Source organism: Mauremys reevesii, linkage group 5 (assembly GCF_016161935.1).
Source record: "Mauremys reevesii isolate NIE-2019 linkage group 5, ASM1616193v1, whole genome shotgun sequence".
Taxonomy (NCBI): Eukaryota; Metazoa; Chordata; order Testudines; family Geoemydidae; genus Mauremys; species Mauremys reevesii.
The window spans coordinates 108,496,076-108,522,068 of record NC_052627.1 but is presented as its reverse complement, the minus strand read 5'-3'; the positions used below and the strand labels follow the sequence as shown (position 1 = coordinate 108,522,068).

Below are 25,993 nucleotides of genomic sequence, written 5' to 3'. Positions count from 1 at the left end.
GCATACCTCAAGTGAAGAGTCCTGAAGTTTCCTACTTAGGGCTTCTTTCTCCTTCTCTAGCTGCTTTATTTCATTCTCAGCATTCTTTCTTAATTCCTCCAACTGTATCTGAACCTCCTAAAAGTAAATAAAACAATTACAAATGTGCAGGACCATGCCCAGAGTATACATCAGGGGTTGGCAACCTTTCAGAAGTGGGGTGCCGAGTCTTCATTTATTCACTCTAATTTAAGGTTTCACGTGCAAGTAATACATTTTAACATTTTTAGAAGGTCTCTTTCTATAAGTCTATAATATATAACTAAACTATTGTTGAATGTAAAGTAAATAAGGTTTTTTAAATGTTTAAGAAGCTTCATTTAAAATTAAATTAAAATGCAGAGCCCTCCAGACCCGTGGCCAGGACCCAGGCAGTGTGAGGGCCACTGATAATCAGCTTGCGTGCCGCCTTTGGCATGTATGCCATAGGTTGCCTACCCCGGTATACATCATAGAAGGAGGAAAGAAAGTATCTCAGTACGGTGGAAGAGGTATGGACAATATGTTTCAGGAACATGAACAGAGGCAGATCCTAGGAGTCTATACAGTTCTATGAAAGTTAATAATAATACTTAAGCACTTGAATGGCACTTTTCATCCAAGGATCATCACAGCTTTTTGCAAAGAAAGTTAAGTATCCTTGTCCCCATTTTAGATCTATCTGCCTGTTTTAATTAGGGTTTTCTGTTGCACCCATCACTGTAGTATCCAAGAGCTGTTGGATGATGAAACAGACGCAGAGGAGGGAAGTGATGTGGCTGAGGTCACAGAATAAATCAGTAAGAGAGCTTAAAATAATGGTCTTGACTGAAAGCCAGTCCAGAGCTAGATCACATTGTCCCTTAGCAAAGGACTGCAAAAGCATTGGCAGAGAATACATATTAATAGATATAATGGAGTTTGGTTACTAATTTCTGCATTTTAGAAAATACAGTTATGAATCAATATTATGAAATCACATATTTGCAAGCAACTTTTATGTGGAAAAACTATTCAATGCAAGTCTCCTACAAACAACCCATTAGAAACTGTTATCCTTGACCCCAATGAAGCTTCCAGCATAACTGAATTGCGGTGAGGATTTCCATGTGAGGGCGGTAGGGAATTTCAGCTGAAGAAATCAGATACACTTTCTCACGGCTTATTTTCAGGATTCACACTCTGTCGTGGCTTTTCAAGGCTGCTTCCATGCATTCTGCATAGCCATAACAGTTTACTCAATAATAGATACTACTGTCCTGTAGTGTCTTTCCTTACATTAATTAAATAGTCATCTAAGTGTTTTGTTCTGTTTCCATGATCACCATAGACTTACACTTGCTGTGGTCTCAGTCTTCCACCAAAAAGCAGCTTGGAGTGTTAAAACTGCAGTGAGTAGATGACATTTGACATTGCATCTATGTTCAAGAAGGGTTAATCTAAAGTTGTATTAATGTGCAAACCATCCACCACATTTTTAAAGAGGTATTTACTATATAATCAAAGTCTGATGACTGGTAATCTCAGTAGAGTTTCTAGTGGAAAGGTGTGCACATCTCAGAAATCACCATTACAACTGCAACCTTAATGACAACCCCAGTGGAGAAATCAAGAATTAAATGAAGATTGAACTGCCACCTCTTACCCTTAGGCCTGGTCTACACTAGGCGTTTAAACCGGTTTTAGGAGCGTAAAACCGATTTAACGCCACACCCCGTCCACACTGAGAGGCCCTTTATATCGGTATAAAGGGCTCTTTAAACCGGTTTCTGTACTCCTCCCTAACGAGAGAAGTAGCGCTAATATCGGTATTACCATATCGGATTAGGGTTAGTGTGGCCGCAGATCGACGGTATTGGCCTCCGGGTGGTATCCCACAGTGCACCACTGACCGCTCTGGACAGCAATCTGAACTCGGATGCAGTGGCCAGGTAGACAGGAAAAGCCCCACGAACTTTTGAATATTTCCTGTTTGCCCAGCGTGGAGCTCCGATCAGCACGGGTGGCGATGCAGTTAAAAAATCAAAATAAAGAAAGAGCTCCCGCATGGACCATGCGGATGTGATCGCTGTAAGGGCAGGCAAATCTGTTCTATCAGCGCTCCGTTACAGAAGACGAAATTCAAAATCATTTTTAAAAAATCTCCAGACAGACGCCATAGCAGGGGCTCAGCGCACTGCTGCGTGACAAGAGTAACGGAAAGCCAAAGAATCAAATGGATGCTCATGGACTGGAGACTCAAGCTATCCCACAGTTCCTGCAGTCTCCGAAAAGTATTTGCATTCTTGGCTGAGCTCCAAATGCTTCTAGGGTCAAACACAGTGTCCGCGGTGGGTCAGGGCATAGCTCGGCAATTTACGCGACCCCCCCACCCACCCCCAGAAGTGAAAGGGAAAAAAATCCTCTCTTGACTCTTTAACATGTCACCCTATCTTTACTGAATGCTGCAGATAGATGTGATGCTGCAGCACTCAACACCAACATCCTTGCTCCCCCCGCCATGGGTGGCTGATGGTGCAATATGACTGGTACCCGTCCTCATCATCAGCCTATTGGCACATGGGGCAGTGCAAAAGGACTGGTAACCATGCCGACTAGCATCAGTTAGGTCAATCAAGGGCGCCTGGCCCTAATTTTTCCTGGCAGATGGTGCAGTATGGCTGATAACCATCGTCATCATAGCAACAGGGGGCTGAGCTCCATCAGCCCCCACCCTTCATGTGTAAAGAAAAGATTCAATTGCCCCTGGACTAAGTAGCGCGATGCTGGGCTCCTCTCCTCCACAGTTCTTAATGTCCTGTCTGGACTATCATAGCAGCTGGAGGCTGCCTTCCACTCAATTCTCACTAACAAGTCACTGTGTCTTATTTCTGCATTCTTTATTACTTCATCACACAAGTGGGGGGACAATGCTACAGTAGCCCAGGAAGGCTGGGGGAAGAATGGAATCAACAGGTGGGGTTGTTGCAGGAGCACCCCCTGTGAATAGCATACAGCTCATAATTTCTGCTGGATCTGACACAGAGCAGCTGTGCTCTCTGGTTCTATGATACAGTAGTTCTCTAGTACACTTGCCCAAATTCTAGACAGGACTGATTCTATTTTTAGATACCAAAAAGGAGGGATTGACTCAGGGAGTCATTCCCAATTTTGGCTTTTGCGCCCCTGGCTAAGAGCAGCCAGGGGCACTTATGACAGCAACAGATGGTGCAGTGCAAAAGGACTGGTAACCATGATCATCTTTTTTACCAATTTATGGATTGGTAGATGGTGCAGTATGGCTGGTAACCATCTCTGCTGTCATGCAAAAGCAAAAGCATGCTGCTGTGTAGCGCTGCTGAATCGCCTCTGTCAGCGGCATCTAGTACACATACGGTGACAGTCACAAAAGGCAAAACAGGCTCCATGATTGCCATGCTATGGCATCTGCCAGGACAATCCAGGGAAAAAACCTGCAAAATGCTTGTCTGCAGTTGCTTTCCCAGAGGAAGGAGTGACTGACGACATTTACCCAGAACCACCCGCGACAATGATTTTTGCCCCATCAGGCACTGGGATCTCAACCCGGAAATTCCAAGGGGTGGGGGAGGCTGCGGGAACTATGGGATAGCTACGGAATAGCTACCCACAGTGCAACGCTCCAGAAGTCGATGCTAGCCTCGGACCGTGGACGCACACCACCGATTTAATGTGTTTAGTGTGGCTGCGCGCACTCGATTTTATACAATCTGTTTTACAAAACCGGTTTATGCAAATTCGGAATAGTCCCGTAGTGTAGACGTACCCTTAGAAAGTGTCCTTCCAGTTCAAGGTTGATGCCCATTGGCAAGAGAGTGATTGGAAGCTTGCAGTGATGCTGCCCATGCTGTATCTGCTCAATGGATGGAGGATTTCAGTGTCGAAGGTTGTCAATCCAGTGCTTTTACAGTTAATTAAATCTCCTTTCAGGGCATGCACAACTTTGTACACATCATTGTCAAAGCAGAAGGTGGGGATTTAGCCAGTTTAACCCATCTAACTCCCTGTGCTCTGAGCTGAATATGTATCCCTTAGTGTCTGAATATCTTCACAGTCAGAGTCAGGGGCGGCTCTAGGATTTGCGCTGCCCCAAGCACGGCGGCACGCCGCGGGGGGCACTCTGGCAGCCGCCGGTCCCGCGGCTCCAGTGGACCTCCTGCAGACGTGCCTGTGGAGGGTCCGCTGGTCCCGCGGCTCCGGTGGAGCATCTGCAGGCATGCCTGCGGGAGGTCCACCGGAGCCTCCTGCCGCCCTCCCGCGGGACGCCACCCCAAGCATTCATTTGCTGTAGAAAGACTGAATATGCAACTCCTAAATATTTCCTTGAGCAATCTGGTATTTTAAGATCATTTGCATACTTGCTCTTCTCATCTGTGTCAACTTGCTGACTGAAAACATTTCTCCAGCAGGCCTTGAGAGACCACTTGGGAGGCGGGGGGGGGACGGACAGATGGACAGGGAGGGCGGGGGGAAGGGGGAGGGTGAAGATGCCAATTCTAAGAACTTCAGGCCCAATGGAAGTCTATAATGCTTAAAACAGAATGACTTAAAACATTCAACATAACAGAATGTGAATGTAAACTTCTGAAGAGACAAGTAATATAATTAAAAGGAAGGTACAGTGTTAGCAAACACAAGCAAAGACCATGGAGTAATGAGGATTCCTCATAGCTAATAATTAAGCAAATGGAAATCTAGCACCAATTCACAGTGTGGAGGTGCTGTGAACTGGCAGGCAGAGATTGACAGAGAACTGAGAAGAGAGTTGGAAAAGACAAAATTAGTTTTCAAAGAAAAGGAGAAGAATAAATAGTCTTGTGGTTAAAGCACTGAAGATCAGAGGCATACACAGGTTTCCTGTGCGACCTTTGGCAAGTCACTTAACCTCTCTGTACGTCAGTTTTCCTAGTTGAAATGAGGGTATTATCATAATCTCCCTACCTCATGAAGCTGTTGAGGGACTTAACTCATTAGATCCTGGGACAGGAGTAACAGTAGCAATGAAAAATACTATTTGACAAAAACAAGTTTAGTTTTACTGTTTATAGAAGATGCCCCCAAGCAGTACCTATATCTGTGCATTTATTATTGACAAACAAACTAACTCACATTTGAACCTGGAAGTTTAAATTGTGCACACGAAAAACTTCCTGTGGCCTTTCTCAGTGCCATTTGGCATACACATTAGATTGCTCACCTGCTATTCAAAAAACAAGGGTCGGATTTTCAGAAGGAGGCTTCCCTTTGTGTGAGTACAATTTTGCCTGTTCAAACACCTGGACATGCCACGTTCAAACACTTGCACTTTCATGGTCAGGTGATGGAATTTTCCACACACAATTCCCTTTTTGACAAATGGGATTTTGAGCATTTAAACTCTATTGCTTCATGCACATGTATTAATGCTTCAAAAAGTGTTTGCACAGCACCTAGCACAATGGGGTCCAGCTCTTGGCTGGAGCCTTTGAATGATATTGTAATATATATATTAATTATTATTATTATTAATGAGAGCATGTATGCAGATGTTTTGCACTTGCAAACGTGCACACCCATAAAAGGGGGCCAGGCTGCGACCCCTTAAAAAAACAGGGTAGAAAAACTATGATTTTTTTAAAATAAAAAAAATTGAAGCGTTTTTTAATTTAAATTGGATTTTTTTTATTTAAATTAAATATGGGTTTATTTAAAATTAAATTTGAAATTGACAACTTATGTTGGGGCCTAAACTTATTATAATCCATGAAACAATATAAATAACTACAAAAAATATTAAATGGTACATGTTTGTTGCCAAGTTTTAAACAAAGTCAAACCACTGAATGGGTGGAAGTCACTGGCTAAGCACTACAAGCCAAGTTTGCTGAAGTGCTAAACCAGCTTTTGACATCAGTAGCCTCTTCTACAGGTTCAGAGACAATATTTTCTTCATTACAGTTTATTCAACTAGATCAGTTCAATGACAAGTTCACTGAAAGTTAAGAAACCAACTGGGAGTTGAAATAGCAGGAAAGCTTGTTTTCCTCCACCAATCTATGAATAAAAATTAGATGTGAGAGAATGAGATCTCCTAGTTCATGAAGGGCACAGTGATCAGAAATAATCAGTTCAATTCATTAACTACAGATAATACTTCCTTTGTTTAATAAAATCAGTTAGTTTTAAATGCAAAGCATGTGTTGATAAACTTTTTTTTAATGTATCCGGCATTTAAGGTTGTTTAATTTTTAAAAAGCTGCTTTTTGTGTTTTTAACTTGAAATTCCATCCAAATTGAACTTGATACAAATCGCAAGGGGAAAAAAGCATAATCTTGTAAAAAGTTAATCTAAATAATTACTTAAATAAATGTGTATAGATATAGGGTATCCTCCTGGTTAGCAAAAAGAAACACCAAATTTAGTGTAAAGGCTATACTTAATTGCAAATCAATCTTTCTTTAGGAAAATAACTAAAAGGTACAGATGCAAAATTTGATTAAAATCAATTATTTAAATCAAAGTTTCCGGCTTGATGATTTAAATCATTTAAATCTCATTTAAATCAAAGTGATTTAAGTCAATCCATCCTGTTTAAAAATTAGGCTCATAGTCCGAATGAAAACTCAAACAGTTTTGCACTGTTACATGGAAGAACCTGCGTTCAACCCCCAGACTTTTGCTCCCCACGCTTGCTGGGGCTAAGAGTACTACAAAACAAGGTATTCGGCAGCTGGCAAGCAGGGCAGAGTGCCTTACATGTCTTAGCAGCAACCTCCCTTATGCTCTTTACAAGGAGGTGTGCTCAGAGATTCTTAACCAGAAGTAAAAAGAACAGGAGTCCTTGTGGCACCTTAGAGACTAACAAATTTATTTGAGCATAAGCTTTCGTGGGCTACAGCCCACTTCATTGGATGCATGTAGTGGAAAATACAGTAGGAAGATATATATATACACAGAGAACATGAAGCAATGGGTGTTACCATACACACTATAAGGAGAATTCATTCTATGCATCCGAAGAAGTGAGCTGCAGCTCACGAAAGCTCATGCTAAAATAAATTTGTTAGTCTTTAAGGTGCCACAAGTACTCCTGTTTTTTTTGCGGATACAGACTAACACGGCTGCTACTCTGAAAACTATAAGGAGAGTGATCAGTCAAGGTGAGCTATTATCAGCAGGAGAGAAAAAGAACTGTTTGTAGTGGTAATGAAGATGGCCCATTTCCAGCAATTGACAAGGAGATGTAAGGAACTGTGGGGGGGGGGGGGGAATAAACATGGGGAAATAGTTTTACTTTGTGTAATGGCCCATTAACCAGAAGTGGAACTCCAAGGACAGAAGTGTAAAAGCAAAGCAAATAGGCTAGGGAAGCCCTTGCAGCTCCAACAAGGATGTGAATGATGCCCAGACCAGTTGGTCTGATTGCCATGTCGTGTGCTCTAATAGTTTTGCTTATATATCTTTTAGGCAGAAATAAGCAAGTCCCATAAGGAGACAGGGGGCCAAATTCTTTTCTGATTTAGGCTCTGATTCAACATGCCATTTAAGTATATGCTTAATTTTAAGTCTCATTGGGATTTAAGCACCTGCTTCAAGTTAAACATGTGTTTAAGTGCTCTGCTAAATCAGGATGGATTTAACACATTTATTTAGGCGCTTTGCTGTACTGAGGCCCTTGCAATGTGCAAATTCACTGACCGCAAGGGAGTGCAACCCACAGATGCAAGAATTTACCGCAGAAGTTTATTTCTCAAGAAATTACATCTCTCTGATGAATCTCTTTAGCGACTGGGTGCCAATGCAATGCCCACAGTTTAAATTAAAGTGCAATATAGACTCCTACAGTATTTCCATGACTACTGGTGTTACCAAGGCAACCTGTTTGGATCTGAGGGAAGACAAGAATTACTCCTACTGATTGGAATTAAGTATGGAGATTAGTATCAGCTTATTTATTCTCTTTTGTGCCTTGGTGGCCACTGGTTCCTGCAGTCAGCAGCAACATCTGACCTGTGCAACTGCACTCTGGAGCCAGTGATGAGTGGTGCTAAATCCTCTCAATTCTATTGTCTTACAGGAGCTTCTCAGCATCTTGCAGGATTGGGCTCTATGTTTGGAAAATATGCAAGTATTGAGTAGGTTAATGCTATTCAAGTTTTGAATAGCAAGGATCCATATGAATTTTAATTTGAGATTGGAATATACCACCGCTGGTCATTATCCCTTGGGATGGACATTAAATTAATCACATTGCTGTCACATGCAAGGCATTCAAGCATAGGCACTGCCAAGAACACAGGAGTCACATCAAGGATAAATTCACTTTGACTGTGAAGCTTTTCATAGAAAAAACACCAGTTCTGTTCACTTTTTAGAACAGAAACACAGCAACAATATCCTTGCATTTTCTAGTAACTCAAAGTGCCTCCAGTTAGAATAATGAAAATGACTATGACCAATGAGATTAAAAACAGATGAATCAGAGTATCTATTAATAGAAGAACATCCCCACCTTCTGCAATGTTTTTCTTTCAGCTTCCATGGAGGTTTGAGCAGATTTGATTTCCATTGTGTGTTTCTTTACAAGATCTTCCAAGCCCTTCACAAGCTGCTCCTTCAAACGCATTTTCTCCTCATCTGACTGTCGTTTAATTTTATGAAGTTCTTCTTCGTGCCGTTGCTTTATATCTTCTATTTCAGTAGCTGCAGCTTCCATGGGCTATAAAATACAGTGGCCTTATAATATAAGAAAATCAAGATAAAGTCCTGGAGCCTGAGCAGTCCACCTATTCTGTAGGGGATTTCCTGTCCTCCGAGGTGAATTCCATTGGACAACACTGGGTTCTTGTTACAAAAAAAAAACAAAAACAAAAAAAGCACTCCCTTCCTGTGAAATTTTAACGCTCCAGGTCTGTACACATCTTTTATAATCAAGCTTCTCACACTTTTTCATCATGTGATCTACTTCTGAAATTAGAGATCTCCTCATGGACAACTGCACTTTCATGGAGTTACACCACATATGAATTTGGTCCCTGCTATGTTTCTCACTCCAAGTGTGTTTTTCTAACATCCAGGTGCAATAATCCAGCAGGGGGAGCTAACCGATCATGGTAAAGAGAGTTTAGATTAGCTAATTAATTAGCAGAAGGCTAATTAGGGTCTATAAATTAGGGCGCTATTAGGGTCTATAAACTCCTTACTGGTGGGAGTTCATTATTTGAACTTTTTCTTGTTAAGCTTCTAAATGGAATCAAATAATTTCCTTTTTTACATTAAACAGCATCTTAGCCTTGGTCCTCTCCCTTTTTAAGGGATTGAGCACTCCGCCCAGAACCAGGAAAGCACTAAAGTATAAGCCTCACTTTAAGCATGTGAGTAGTCCAAGTGAAGTCAACCAAATTAGTCAAGTGTGTGTTTAAGTGCTTGGCTGGATTGGGCCCAGCACTCACTACCTGGCAGGACTGAGGCCTACACACACAATCCAAAGTCCACGGAAGTCAAAAGAAAGATCCCCAGATATCAATGCACTTTGGATCAGGCCTTAGATGGGGTACCATGCCTTGAGAGGTCTGGGAGTAAATACCTGTGTGTCTTCACTGCCTTCCTCGGTTTGGCTCTGTTTGGTGTAGGTCATTTGCTGCAGCTGCATTATTTGATTCTTCAGTTCATCTACTTCTTTCTCAGCTTTGCTTTGGGAATTCAGCACGGTTTCCATTTCTTCTGCGGTTGTAAGATTTACATTTCAAACAACATATATCACTTGGGAGTTTACAACATGACTGACTAGCAAGGGAAATATTTAACAATGACATTAATGAGCAGCGTACCTGCTTTACTCAGTATTTCATTCTCCTGCAGCATGAGCCTCTCTTTGGCTACAGTCAATTCTTCTTCCAGTTTCTGCACTGTGCTTTTGGACTCCAGAGTCTCTTGTTGAGACTCCTTAAGCTGTATTTCCAAGTCCTAAAATATCATAGATATCACTTATTTCTTTGGCATCTTGCATATAGTCCATTTTAGTCTCAAGTGCAGAGGTCACCAATCACCATTACTATATAGTGATGTCTCAGGCACTTGGAAACTTAGAGGTAAGCTAGTTAGTTCTGCCTCTGTCAAGCACTGCAATACCTCCAACATCTATTAGAGAAATTAGATCTTTATTTAAACCAGCTTCACTATTTGTCGTCACACATGCACTGGCTCTGAAATAATAATAATAATACATTTGCTCTAATATGGGACCTTTCATCCAAAGATCTCCAAGCACTTGTCATGCACTGAGGAAAAAGCAGAAAATTCATCACACTTAAACATCCTTTTCCTTTTATGTTTAATGCATTTAATGGCTTTCCTTGCCAGTATTTGCTAATGATCAGAGATATTTGTGATTAAAGAAATTTCTTCTTCACAATCTGTAATCTTGTAATGTGTTTGTGAAAAGTAGTCATAAGTATGTGACAGTAGAAAAAGCCACCTTATGAAGGAAAGCTTTTATGTGAAAACAAATATTAGCAAAATATTGGAAACTACATTTTGTGGAACTGTTCTCTTTTCCCCCCAAATTTATCCCAGAGTGAGAGTTCTTCTTTAAACACAAGAGTCTAAGCTTATGTGAATCAGCATAGCTCCATTGGCTTCACAGGAACACCACCAATTTACACAGGCTGAGAATCTGGCCCTCAGAACAGATCTTCCTAATGTAATTTCAACCAGAGCTCCATTCAGCTGATACCAAAATCAGAAACAAAAAGTGGAAGGCCTGAAACTGCCTCGACACCTCCAGTTCCTTTCTTATTTAATGCCAGAAACATTGCATTTTCTTCCATTTAAATCAGTTTCTGCTAGCAATACATAAACTATTGTGGTACACCTCTACCCCGATATAACGCGACCCAATATAACATGAATTCGGATATAACACGGTAAAGCAGCACTCGGGGTGGGCGGGACTGCACACTCCAGCAGATCAAAGCAAGTTAGATATAACACAGTTTCACCTATAACGCAGTAAGATTTTTAGGCTCCCGAGGACAGCGTTATATCGAGGTAGAGGTATATGTGGAAAACTAATAGATATAAAACAGTTGCATGGTATAATATGCATAAGCCATAGACAACACATACACATACACCAGCAGCATGAAGTCTTTTATACTTGTCCTATTAAGTGTATAATTACAATCTAATCTTTATTTCTGGGACCAAGTTCTAGGAAGTGTTGTTTCTATCCTTCAGCTTCTGCTTTTTTCAGATTAGCTAGTTCAGCAAGGCCCAAATTTAGCAAAGCATTTAAGCGAATGCTTAATTTTAACTTCAGTGGAGCTAAGCAGATGTTTGAGATTAAGCATGTACTCAGTTTAAGAGATTTGCCAAATGGGGGCCTGCATCCTACAGGCCTTCTAGCAACTGTAAATTAAGAATTAATTAACTGTAAAATTAAAATTTGAAATATTACATTAAGAACAGAAACGGGACCCTGAACACAGCTCAAGTAAGTGGGTTGCATGTAGGAAAGGTCTGCAGGGATCACTTCAATGGGACTACTCACTTGCTTAAAGTTAGCTACATGCCTAATTACCTTGCTGAACCAGGGTTTGTGACTGAATCCCCCTGCCCTGTGTGATGGAAGGGCTTACCAGCCTCTGTAGCACCGCCCTCTCCCTCCTCTCTGGAGTGTGTGGGAGAGGGAGACAGTGGCGTCTGGATTCATTTCCCCCTCTGGCCTTGTGGAATTCACAAAGAACAGGTGATGTGGCCTGGGGCTGTCTCATTTTTTTCCTCGAAGCCCCCTCCTCAGCAGGGATCATCTTTAAGGAGGAGTCTGTGCCTGTTCGGCTCACTCAGAGCTGTACTGCCAGGCAGTGAGGTGGGGACAGAGGACACCAGAGCTTCATTGGGCAGGGGAAGGAGCTCCTTGTGTCTGGCCCTGGGCCAGCCACCCATGGACCCTGGGAAGCTGTGAGGTTCTGGGCTTTGACGGGGAGGTAAACCCCTGCCCCCCGCCCCCAATGGAACAGTGTGAGGGAATTTCTGTGAGGGGATCCTCATGATTTCCAGATTTCCTCCTTCTGAGCCTCCTCTGACAGATTCTTCCCCACTGAGGAAGTGATCTGGCCTATTATCATCATTGTATTGGAATCTTCCAAGATGCACACTTTATTAAATGCTACCTAAATTGAGGGTCATGACTAGGAGCATACAACATAAAGCAGCTGATGTCCAACCTGCTGTCTTGCTGGCTAGCCTCTCTACCCAAGAATGCACCTCGTATTGAAGTGGATGGGCTGCTGATGGCCAGAGGGTGGGAGGATACACAGCTGCCATCCCCCAATCCTTGCATACCCCCTGCCACACTTTGGCGACATTGCTGCCCCCTTCACCTAGCAGCTGAGGGAGGATAAGTTTTCAGTCAAGACACAAGATTCACCTCTCTCCCCCTGTGCATCATCTACAGATTTGAGCTAGGGTGCTGTTCGAGAAGGCTCCCCAATGGATTCTTAATTGTCTCTGAAACTCTGTCACTTAATTACGTTTCTCCCCCTTGCCTTCTGAGCTCTGTTAAACTTCTCTAGCGCTTACAAAGCACTTAACTCAGGGCTATTTATAGACAGAAAAACACTTTTATAATACAGAATTTTAAAGGCTTAGTAATTTGCTACTTTATAGGCAGATGGATCAGCATCTCCCATTCTACCTGCATCCTCTCCTTCAGCTTCTGGGAATGCTTCTTCAACTCATTTATCTTATGGCCTTTCACCTCCAGCTCAGCCTCCAGCTTCTTCTCCTGCTGCCGCAAAGCAGCTTCCTGGGCCTCAGAGCTTTTCTTTTGCTCTGTTGCTCTTTGCTGGCACTGTTTCTGTGTATCGGCCACTGACTGCTGCATGGCCTTTTTCAAAGTCTCTTTTTCTTTCTTGTAAGAGGCTTGTAGTTTGCTGGCTTTCTGAGCATATTCTTCAGTTATTTTCTGGTTCTCCCTCTTGAGCTTTTCCATTTCATTAATTAGAGCCTGCAACTCTATGCTGCATTTTTCATCTATTGTCTCCTTTTTATCCAATTTCTCTTGCCTAAAAGGCTTACAATCATTTACCAGGCTCTCTGACTCCTGATTGAAATGTTGAGGCTTGTTTTCAAAGTCTGTCTTCGTATCTAGCATCTCCTTGGAAAGGGTAATGATCCTTTCAGTATGTTTTGCCTCTGTTCTGAATGCCTTCTCTTCCACCTGCTTCTTGCACACAGTAAATTCTGCTAAGGCTTCCTCCTTTAGCCTCGTGTGTTGCTCCAGTGTATCTTCAAGGGTCTGAATATGCTTTCGTAGCTCCTGCTCTTCTCCTACTTTGCATTTATATTGGAGAATGGTTTCCCTTGTCTCAGCAAGGATGCGCTGAATTTCCTCTTGATGGGCTTCTTTAAGAGCCTGTATACTGGCCTCCTGCTCGTCATTTTTAGTGTTCAAAGCATATATCACCTATAGACCGGGAATAGAATATTACAATATCTTTTAATTGATAGTATTAAAGATTCAGCGATTGTATTCATCAATGTATCAAATTAATTTCTAAGATGATGATCACAACAGTTAAATGTAAACTGTTCCGTACTAGCAAGGAGAAAAAAGAGAAAACAACAGGCAGACGCACCTCAAGCACAAATTAGAAAGCAACATCATGAAGGGAGGAAAGATGACCATGAGATTAAGATAGAGTGAGAACTGGGAAATATAGGGTCTATTCTGGACTCTAGCAAAGATTTCCTCAGGCAATTTTGGCAAGTCACTTAGGCCAAAATTTTCAGGAGTGTCCACTGTACCTAACTCAAAACACAGGCCTGATTTCCAGAGGTGCTGAGTTCACACAAATCCATTTGAGGTCAATGGAAGCGCTGGTTGCTCAGCGCTGCAGAAAATCAGGTTCTGGTTCAAGCTGAGCATTCAACAGCTGAGAAATAAGTGGCCACTTTTAAAACTGTTGCTCTTAAACTTTCTGCAATTTACTTTGCTCAGTCTATAAAATGTGGAGTAATAATTCTCTTCTCTCAGGGCTATGATTATGTTTCACTCAATATTTGTAAAGCTCATCCAGATCCTCATATGGAAGGTACTATATAAATATAAAATATTATTATTGTTTTGAAATATCCATTAAAAATCTACAATGGGTTGGAATGAAGGGTAGATTCATAGAATTTTTGCCTGAGCTGGTAAATTTCCATGATAAGCTTGCAAGGCTGTTATATGTGACTGCAAAATATTCAGTATTCTCTTTGAAGAGATACTTGGAGCCTAATCTCATTCCCAGCAAAGTCAATGGGAATTTTGCCATTGACCTTCAGGGACCAGGTTCAGGCCCATGGGACGGTAACTGATTGTTATAAATATTTTTTTCTTTATTTTGTTATAGATGTTTTCTTTTTTATTTTCTGCTTCAAGCTTTGATGTATCCCAGAACTGTTAATAACAGTCACCCCCGTAAATGTCAAACAGACTGATTTAATGCATTCAAAATCCCTTGTGATGCTCTAAGTCATCCTGTAGTATGTAAAATTTATGCATCAGCATACTCATGTTATTTACTGTTAGTGGCTTTCTGAATGGATTGCACTAGAGGAATTTGTTAGGACTAATGCATAGGTAATTGTGTTTCAAATGTATAAAGATCCGTATTGAACTGTGCTGCTACCAACATATACTACAGAAATATAGATGTGGTCATTTAGTACCCATATGTCCTCCCACTAAAAGCCCTACAGGTGACATCTGTGTTAGTCAGATCTGGGCCGGCGCAAGGAAGTTTTGCGCCCTAGGCAAAACTTCCACCTTGCGCCCCCTTACCCAGCCCTGTGGCAGCTCCCCGCCCCCCCTCCGCCCTGAGGCGCCACCCCATGGCAGCTCCCCCCCCCTGCCCTGAGGTGCCTCCCCCCACGGCAGCTCCCCCTCCCCGGGGAGCCATGCAACACCTCCCCACCCCAGCTCACCTCTGCTCCGTGTCCTCCCCGAGCACGCCGCCCCCACTCTAATTCTCTTCCCCTCCCAGGCTTGTGGTGCCAAAAAGCTGATTGGCGCTGCAAGCCTGGGAGGCGGGAGAAGTGGAGCAGCGACTGCGCGCTCGGGGAGGAACCACTGTAAAAAATAATTGGGGGCACCGCTTTTTGGCGCCCCCAAATCTTGGCGCCCTAGGCAACCGCCTAGTTTGCCTTAATGGTAGCATGGGCCCGAAGACAGATATATGTGTCTGGTTATAATTTTTTCCATGGATTTTTGCTTTCCTTCTGTTTATTAGCGGCTCCCTTTTCTGTATTTACTGGCTAACAGGTATAGTTTCTGGCACTATCAGAGACAAGATCCTGGCGTAAATGGACTGGTCTACTCTGGCTTGGCTGTTTCTGGATCCCTGTGTGAAATAGGATGTCTTTTCTCATTAAGCATGTGCATACAAAGTGATGGCATAAAAATATAGAATGGTGTCAAAACTCAATAGGATATTGATTAATATATTGACATATGCCTGGAGTTTCCTGCTTTTATTTTTCATATCAAAGATTCAAAGCTCATAGCTCTACATAAATATCTGGGAACGACATACACGATCTGATAGAGATTATGGGCCTGACCGGAGCCCTCTGAAGTCAATGGCAAGACTCCCAATGGGCTTTTGACCAGTGATTTATAGCCAACAATAGCCTCAAATGCATTAATCTAGAGTCAGGATCACATCCAACTCTTTGGTCACAGTATGATCCCAGTCCTGCAATCCTTGGTCATTCCTCAGGCAAAACATCAACTGAGAGGTCATGAGGAGCTTTGTCTAAGTAAGAACAGCAGGTCTGGGGCCTATATTTTGTACACCTGAAGAATATCTTCAGATTTCTTCCAGATAGTTTGTTGGTAAGGTGAGTCTGTCTGGTCACATGTAAGAGTTTTCTGTGCTATCCATAGTACTATTTTATATAGTCCATAGTGTGACATTCACACATTGGACTTCAGACTTCAGCTATCCATTAAAAAAAATAAAAGCAGACATGCAAGTACCGCCTGCAGAATGTAAACTCATGCCTGCTAATATTAAAGTCCATAGAGGGGCCTTAATAAAAATAACACAAGTACAGCAGTATCTGGGTATATTTCTGGATAAAAATATGACAACAGACAGTGAAAGAATCATATTCCCAGAGCCAATCAAACCAACATCCAAAAGTCTTTTGGCCCAAAGTCGTAGCTGGTTTAGTTGGCTGGGAGACAGTGGCTTATCTACCCATTGTGGCCATTTAGAAATTATTGGTATCCTGTCTTTTATTGGTGACTAGAACCATTATGCAAGTATAATTTTGATTTAAATATTTTTAAGTTTTAAGGGCATCACAGTTTCAAAAGTGACTAGTGGTTATGGGTACCTCCGTTTTTGGGTACTCAAATTGAAATGACTTAAAGGATATTGATCTTCAGAGGGCAGGTGCTCAGCATTTCTGAAAATGAGTCTCAGAGTAGGTGCCCCAAATCATTAGTCTTTTTAGAAAATTTAAAACATTAATCTTATGAACAGTTAATCTCATCTAAATAACAAACAAGAATCAATTTTATTAAATGCTAATGCCCAAAGACATCCAAGCCCCTTAACAAAAATGCAATTGACAACAATGTCCCAATTCTAAAAAGAACATAAAATAAAATACTGTAATAATAATAAATTTAGAACTCCCAAAAAATATAAAACTAAGCCCAGCAAAAGAAAGCCACATAGATAAACCAAAAAAGAAAATAAAAAAAAACATTTTAGCCTTGCCACAGAAAAATCATTCCAAAGTCATGGGCTTTTGATGGAGAAGCCTCTGTGTGCACTGTAAGATTCTCTAACCCAATCAATCAAAAATGCTCTCATAGAGGGTATGGGAAGCAGTCAGGTGGACTGGTCCAGTTATTTATAGCTCAATATACCAGAAGGAAGACACTAAAGCATAATTGCTGAACTATAAGCAGCCAGGTGCAGTTAATGGAGCAAAGGTATCATCAGCTAACCTGGTGTAAGCCTCTGTGAAACTGCGCTGCTGCATCCTAGTTGCAGTTTAAGTGGTTTTCAAAGGCAACCCTAAATAGCCAATCAGTGTGACAGCAAAGACTGAACCACCTTGACCTGGAGAGATGATTATATTGTTCTTTGAATCACCAGCATTATACCTAAGCTACTGCTGCCAAAGCATTTCTCCAAAGCTATGTGTGCACTAAGAAATTTCTTACCTATTTTTCTGCAATTGAGCAGAGTTAGATGACATGCTGATAAAAACACCGGCACACAATATACACCAACGCATTAGCAGTGTAATGGATAATAAACCTTCATACTCCCACTTTATTATTTGATTTTTCTAAATCATTTGCTGCTGTTAAATCTGGTCATTAAAAATGGTAATTAAAAGAAAAATCGAATTTCACCTCGGCAGTGGAGACGGGGTTAACTGGCTCACGGGGGAAAAAAGCCTGATTTGTGTATACAGAGAAGTGTCAGGCACATTATTCTTGTAAGAACCTGAATGCCAGCACTGAAGGAGCTGTTCCAGCAGGTTGCTTCATTAGTTGGATAAAAGGGGTCAGAGTGAGGTGTTAGGAAAGAGATGAGAATCAAAGGAGAACAACATCATAAGTGATTGTGATACTAGAGACAATCAGCATTTAAAAATATGTTTTTAGGCTTGGAAGGACTAGATTTTTGTTGGTAAATGTTGATTTCACTGTATACACACAAACCGATGAAAAAAAAATCCATTAATTAATTATAAAAATATACAGCTAGACAAAGTAAGAAAAATGCTGCTTGAGAACTCATTAGAGTTTGATTTAAGGTGTTTTACTTTGTCATATAATGCTGACAATTTGTATCTTAAGTTATTAAGCTTTAACATTTTGAATCCCAACATCTACTGTCATTCAATAATTATTCTCTGATCCCCAAGTTGTTCAACCCCCATAATTTCCTGCAACTGAAAAAAATTAAATTGATGAAAATAGAAAAAAATGCTTAAAAAGAAACATTATATTATACATATCGAATTCTGAGAAGCCTAAATCTGCTCATTAACACCTGACTAGCACCTGTCAGGAAAATATACCAGTTTAAGCTAGAGTTGTTGATTAATCGCAGTTAACTCATGCAATTAACTAAAAAAAATTAATCGCGATTAATCACAGTTTTAATTGCACTGTTAAACAATAGAATACCAATTGAAATGTATTAAATATTTTGGATGGTTTTTCTACATTTTCATATATATTGTATTGTGTGTTGTAATTGAAATAAAAGTGTATGTTATTTTTTATTACAAATATTTGTACTGTAAAAATGATAAACAAAAGAAATAGTATTTTTCAATTCACATCATACAAGTACTGTAATGTAATCTCTTTATCGTGAAAGTGTAACTTACAAATGTAGATTTTTTTTGTTACATAACTGCATTAAAAAACAAGCAATGTAAAACTTCAGAGCCTACCAGTCCACTCAGTCCTACTTCTTTTTCAGCCAATTGCTAAGAGAAACAAGTTTGTTTACATTTACAGGAGATAATGCTTCCTCTTCTTATTTACAATGTCACCTGAACATGAGAACAAGTATTTGCATAGCACTCTTGTAGCCAGCATTGCAAGGTATTTACATGCCAGATATGCTAAACATTCATATGCCCCTTCATGCTTTGGCCAGCATTCCAGAGGAAATGCTTCCATGCTGATGACGCTCGTTAAAAAAATAATGCGTTAATTAAATTTGTGACTGAACTCCTTGGGGGAGAACTGTGTGTCTCCTGCTCTTTTTTACCCACATTCTGACATATATTTCATGTTATAGCAGTCTCAGATGACGACCCAGCACATGTTGTTCATTTTAAGAACACTTTCACTGCAGATTTGACAAAACGCAATGTGAGATTTCTAAAGATAGCTACAGCACTCAACCCAAGGTTTAAGAATCTGAAGTGCCTTCCAAAATCTGAGAGGTGTGGAGCATGCTTTCAGAAGTCTTAAAAGAGCAACACTCGATGCAGAAACTACAGAACCCGAACCACCAAAAAAGAAAATCAACCTTCTGCTGGTGGCATCTTACTCAGATAATGAAAATGAACATGGATTGGTTCAAAGTGCTTTGGATTGTTATCGAGCAGAATCCGTCATCAGCATGGACGCATGTCCCCTGGAATGGTGGTTGAAGCATGAAGGGACATATGAATCTTTAGCCATCTGGCACATAAATATCTTGCGATGCTGGCTACAACAGTGCCATGAGAATGCCTGTTCTCACTTTCAGGTGACATTGTAAACAAGAAGCAGGTAGCATCTCCTGCAAAGGTAAACAAACTTGTTTGTCTGAGCGATTGGCTGAACAAGAAGTAGGACTGGACTTCCAGGCTCTAAAATTTTACATTGTTTTATTTTTGAATGCCGGGTTTTTTGTAAATAATTCTACATTTGTAAGTTTAACTTTTATGATAGAGATCACACTACAGTACTTGTATTAGGTGAAGTGAAAAATACAATTTCTTTTGTTTTTTCATAGAACAAATATTTGCAACAAAAATAAATATAAAGTGAGCACTGTACACTTTGTATTCTGTGTTGTAATTGAAATCAATAAATTTGAAAATGTAGAAAACATCAAAAAATATTTAAATAACTTGTATTCTATTATTCTTTAACAGTGCGATTAATCGTGATTAATTTTTTAAATCACTTGACAGCCCTAGTTTAAACCAAGCATATATTTACAAAGTTATGCAAACTCTTCACTGCATGGGGAGAGGACAAACTTCAAATACTAACTAGTTAGATATCTGTTCACTGAGGCCAGGTGATTGCATCATCTCTGTTTCTACTAGCAGAGACAGCATCTCTCATCTCCACCAATAGCGGCTAAGTTTTTCGCCATGAACTCTACATTGTCTACTGTCCAAGCGGATTACAGTAGAGCATTTTTCATTATGTCAGCCTGAAAGGAGCTACTTTCCAAAAATAATACAATGAGTTTTGAAGCAGAGTCTCCCTTAGTAAAAGGACAGGCTCCGTCTTCCTCTGCCTGTGTTCTAGCTATAATTATATAAACGGTACAAAACAAAACCAACAAATTCATTTAAAAATACTCCAAATAAATATTTTAATACATGTCCACACAGACATCCTTTTCCCATATTTTTTATTCATATTCAAGCAGAAGGAAGATATTCCTATGATGAAGGCACAGGCCTGAGATCCAGAAGTTCTGGGATCTGATTTGCCTCTGCAGTACTTTTATGCCAGTGGGACCTTCACTGATTTCAGTGGAGTTCCACTCATATGAACTTGGAATAGTGCAGTGGTGAATCAGATCCCAGAGTTCTGTTCCTGGCTCTTCCACAACTTCAAGTATAATCTTAGGATAGTCATCTAGGCCCTGATCCTCAAGAGTTATTTAGACACCTAAATACTTTTGAGGATGTGAGCCTTAGTCCCTCTTTGCTTCAGTTTCTTGATCTGTAGAACAGGAATAAGGTTTCCCTTCCTCACATGGGGTGTTGGGAGGATACATTCAAGTGCTATAAAGGGCTTTGACATCATTAGGAGGAATTTTTAACTTCCTGCCTTGGTATGTTGGGTGCTGCTGCTGCGCATTGTTAAACCTTCTCTGAATTTCAATCTGGAGGGTCACCTCAGTCCACATCATTGCTGTTCAACGGTGGGTGAAATTAGTTTTATACACATATAGGAGAAAATTCAGACCTGATGTATCCAAATGCCATGTCGCTGGCCTATAGTCTGTAATTCAATACAATTCCTTTGCAATATTTTTAAAGCACTTTGGCTCAGAACCTAAAGACACACATAAAGGATATATCTACACTGCAGCTGGGAGTGTGCTTCCCAGTTCAAGCAGACAGACATGCAGTAGCTCCACTCCAGCTAGTGTGCTAAAAATAGCAGTTTATCCAGGGGTAGCATGGAAGGAGGCTTGGGCTAGCTGCCCCATGATGTACACAGAGGTCCAGGTGGGTTTGTACTTGGTTGACTAGTCCAAACTGCTGCCTGTGCTACCCCAGCTACACTGCGAGCAGAGCTAGCATGTCTGTGTCTGCTCAAGCTGGGAATGGGAAGCATGATCCCAGCTGCAGTGTAGACAAACCCATAGGTAGAATTATGCTCATGAATAGTCCTACTGAATAATGGTAACGTGACTCACGTTTGTATTCGCAGGATTGAGGCCCTTGAAATACTGTCAATCTCAAGCACTCAGAAACGATGAGTCAGTCCCCCGAATCATGAGACTGACTTAAAAGTCATGAGGTTTTTAAAAATATATAATAAATTTGAGGTGCTTTTTACTTGCCTTCTGATTTCTGAACCTTTAGGATGAACTCGGGTCATGTTTTCAGGTTTGCCTCTGTAACCACGAAGGCTAGAAACTTATTTTTTAATTCTCCTGAAATCTCTTGATTCCAAAAGCTACAGAAAAAAATTACCTAATGTCACAAGAGTTGGCAACACTGCTTTGAGCATGCAGGTTAACAGGTTATATAAATTCAAGTCGCTATTACCTCATCCATGAGAGAGATTTTGCAAAGTACAATTCCATTTGTGTATATATAAGAAACAAACACAGCTCACTCGCTGACCATAGCTCGTGGCTCACTTACTTGCCAATAGGGATAAAACTGTTCCATCATAGTCCATTAACGTTATCGTGAATCACCACTGATCTTAGTGGTGTTGACTTCCGTTTACCAGCACATAATGAAGTAATCTTATATTAAGCCTTTATCCATCAACCACCACATTATTAAAACTATTCTAGCAAAATTTCACCATCAAATTATGTGACTTTATATCCTGGAAATTCCAACGTATGCCCTTTTCTCCTGCATGAACTCTATATTGCTATCAATAATACAGAGCAGCAGCGGTGCATTAAGAGATTCTAAGCATAGAGTACTTTGCTTCAGATTACTAATCACTCTCTTTTGCTGTGCCTGATGCCTAGGTTGTGCCTCCTCCTTGTTCTTGTTAAGATTTTGGGAAGGTCGGGGAGGGGAAAGAGTACCTTGTTTTTGTTTTTGCATTCAACTGAAATTTTATAAAATTAAATTAAAATGTTTTGAGCTCACCTGAAGTGCCCCAGAAACCAGACAAGCACATACATTCATCTCCCCCCTGTGCTCTTTTTGCTTATCTGAGCTGAAATGTTCCTGCACTCCTAAGATTAATATTGGACACACAATACCCAAGTTGTTTATGTCCTCAGCAGTCTATCATTCTGCTAATCACATTAAGGTCTATGAATAAAAGTGAGGCCAGCTGGATGTCTATATTGTGAAATATAGATGGGTGCTAAATTTGCCCTGTATTGGAAATAACTGCTCAGCCAGTTTAAGAATGTGCAGAGTAAAAATGTACTGCAGTAGTGGTACTTTTATGTTTCCAGGGAAGGGGAGGTGGTGAAACATGCACCACGAGTAGAGTATCCAAATAATTTCAGGAAAGGAAAAATAAATCATAGAATCAGAAGGTCTAACCTAGGACACACAGTCTTCTGTGCCCTCCACAGCCTGCCTAAATGCATATTGTGCAGGTGGGATTAGCCTTTGGGGACGTGTGATAGTGTTTATGCAGCCTCAAGTTCCTCCCCATGTCCAGAGGTAGAGTCACAAATTCTACCCACCATAACTTTGGGCACATGCAGTGCTAGGAGTGGGCCTTTCATGGATGACTGACAGTTAGCTAGGAAATCTTAAAGAAGAAAGAATTCCTTGCTCACAGTTCTGAAATGGAACCATCAGTAAGGCAGCTTAGATGAGACCTCCTGGAACTCACAGTGAGGAAAGACAGAAAGTGAAACTCCAGCAATTCTCTCTTCTCTCACAAACAGCTCTCCCTGCACAATAAGCATTTATTTTTTAACAACAAAGGCTCTGGGCCTTCTCTGTTCCCACAGAGCAGGAGGAAAGCCCTACAGAGTGGGAAGATCAGGATGGATGGATGACTTCTCAGAGGCAGGAAGCTCGAGTTCTCTACTCATCTCCACTCCATGGTTTACTCCTTTGACTTTTGTGCACTGAGGATTTAGTCAGACCAGAGTGCAGCCACTTCATGTGGTCCAGTAGGGTTTATGGAGCTCTTCCCACCCTGTAAAGCAAGGTAGGAACTGGAGACACAAATTAGGGACAGAAATTAGCCATCCTGTCAATGCCTCTGCCTGTGCAGAATTCCTACATAAACCACTGTGGAGCAGCTTTTTGCTTCCTTCCTCCCAGATCTTTTTCAATATTACAGTTTTCCAGGTTTCTCCTTCCCATTCAATAGCCACATTTTGGATTAGTTTTCTCCACATGTGCTTGCCTGCAGTTTTCCAACCTGAATCCAGTTTTGTTGCTTTCTGTCCATATTTCCCCCTCTGCAGTTCCTTTTGTTTTATTTCTCTTCCCTCACTAGTGTTTGCAATTCCACATGACCTAGTATCATCTATGACTTTTCTTAACATAAAAAAAATGAGTCCTTGTGGCACCTTGGAGACTAACAAATTTATTTGGGCATAAGCTTTCATGGGCTAGAACCCACTTCATCAGATGTATGAAGTAAAAAATACAGGAGCAGGTATAAATACATGAAAGGATGGGGGTGCTTTACCAAGTGTTAGGTCAGTCTAACGAGATAAATAAATTAACAGCAGGATACCAAGGGAGGAAAAATAACTTTTGAAGGGGTAAGAGAGTGGCCCATTTCAGACAGTTGACAAGAAGGTGTGAGTAACAGCAGGGAGAAATTAGTATTGGGGAAATTAAGTTTAGGTTTTGTAAAGACCCAACCACTCCCAGTCTTTATTCAGGCCTAATCTGATGGTATCTAGTTTGCAAATTAATTAGTTTGCAAAGTCACTGTAGTGGGGTGGACACCCACTCCTGCCCTGATGGACTTGAAATCAGCCCTGGGAGAGGGATGCAGCACAGTAAGTAAGAGGGGTTACAAGACAGGCCCAACAAAGAAAGTAACAGAACGCCACTGGCCGTCACCTACAGCCCCCAACTAAAACATCTCCAGCACATCATCAAGGATCTACAACCTATCCTGAAGGACGATCCATCACTCTCACAGACCTTGGGAGACAGGCCAGTCCTCGCTTACAGACAGCCCCCTAACCTGAAGCAAATACTCACCAGCAACTACACGCCTCACAACAAAAACACCAATGCAGGAACCAAACCCTGCGACAAACCCCGGTGCCAACTCTGTCCACATGTCTTTTCAAGGGACACCATCATAAGACCTAACCACATCAGCCACACCATCAGGGGCTCATTCACCTGCACATCTCGCAATGTGATATATGCCATCATCTGCCAGCAATGCCCCTCTGCCGTGTACATTGGCCAGACCAGACAGTCTCTATGCAAAAGAATATATGGACATAAATTTGACATCAGGAATCATAACATTCAAAAACCCAGTGGGAGAACACTTCAGTCTCTCTGGTCACTCAATACCAGACCTCAGAGTGGCAATTCTTCAACAAAAAAATTTCAAAAACAGACTCCAACATGAAGCTGCAGAACTGGAATTAATTTGCAAACTAGATACCATCAGATTAGGCCTGAATAAAGACTGGGAGTGGTTGGGTCATTACAAAACCTAAATTTAATTTCCTCAGTACTAATTTCTCCCTACTGTTACACCTTCTTTCCAACTGTCTGTAATGGGCCATTCTCTTACCACTTCAAAAGTTATTTTTCCTCCCTTGGTATCCTGCTGTTAATTGATTTATCTCGTTAGACTGACCCCTATCCTTCCATGTATTTATACCTGCCCCCCCCCCCACGGGACATTAGCTATGCTGACAGAAACACTCTTCTGTTAGCATAGTGCTTCTACACTGAGGGGGTTGTGCTGGCACAGCTATGTCAGTTTTTTCCACTGTGCCAATTGCCACCTTCTCCCACTAGGAGTTCTGGGAATGGATTACAGTGCATCATGGGGGTGGGATCACCGCGCCATGATGCAGTTTTCTCTGTCCCATAATTCCCAGGACATCTGACTGCGTTTCGTGCCGTTTTTCAACTGCCCCTGTAAACTGTGTGCCTACCATCTTTGCCTGAAAGCATGGATCCTGCACTGCTCACCAGTCTGGGGATAAGCATTATGAACACAAAGTGGCTGATCCTGCAGTATTTCATGAGCTGAGAATCTGTACAGGAATCCGTGGTGCCTGCCCTGCTGTGCTCCCTGGAAAGAAACAATTCAAGATTGATGCTGGCATTCATGGAGCAGCTGCATATGGTGGAGTGTCGCTATTGGGCTCAGGAAGCGAGCACCAAGTGGTGGAATCGGATTGTGATGCAGGTATGGGATGATGAGCAGCAGCTGCAGAACTTTCATGTGCGCAAAGCCACCTTCCTTGAACTCTGTCCAGAGCTCACTCCAGGCCTGCAACACAAAGACACTAAAATGAGAGCTGGCCTAATGGTGGAAAAGCAAGTGGCTATCACTGCGTGGAAGCTTGTCAGTCTCAAATCAGTTTGGAGTTGGAAAGTTCACTGTAGGGTTTGCAATGTGTGGAGGACCATTAATTGCCTCCTGGTACGAAGGACTGTGATTCTGGGCAATGTGCAGGAAACAGTGGATGGCTTTGCGGCAATGGATTTGCTTACTGCAGCAGGGCAATAGATGGGATATATATCCCAATTTTGGCCCCATATAATTTTGCGATGCAGTACATCAACAGAAAGGGCTACTTCTCTGTAGTATTGTATGTGCTGGTGGGTCACTGAGGTCGTTTCACTGACATCAACATGGGATGGTCAGGGAAGGTGCATGACGCACGCATCTTCAGGAACACTGGCCTATATAGAAAACTGCATGCAGAGACTTTCTTTGCAGACCAGAAGATTCCAATAGGGGATGTGGAAATGCCCATAGTGATCCTGGGTGTTCCAGCTTACCCCTTACTCCCATACACCAGAAACCTTGACAGCAGCAAG

At 41.4% G+C, this 25,993-nt stretch overlaps 1 protein-coding gene across 7 annotated transcripts in view; it reads right to left on the bottom strand.

Moving 5' to 3' along the window:
• Positions 1-25,993, bottom strand: part of FAM184B (family with sequence similarity 184 member B) — an 88,944-nt gene that overhangs the window by 35,764 nt on the left and 27,187 nt on the right. For 6 of the 7 annotated variants that reach the window (XM_039540863.1, XM_039540861.1, XM_039540862.1 and 3 more), the window contains exons 2-6: positions 12,714-13,484; positions 9,847-9,982; positions 9,603-9,739; positions 8,529-8,735; positions 7-117 (exon numbers count right to left, since the gene is read on the bottom strand). In XM_039540863.1, coding sequence (XP_039396797.1) covers positions 7-117; positions 8,529-8,735; positions 9,603-9,739; positions 9,847-9,982; positions 12,714-13,484 — 1,362 coding nt within the window. The remainder of the gene's footprint in view (positions 1-6; positions 118-8,528; positions 8,736-9,602; positions 9,740-9,846; positions 9,983-12,713; positions 13,485-25,993) is intronic. The other variant, XM_039540867.1, reaches the window with a different exon arrangement.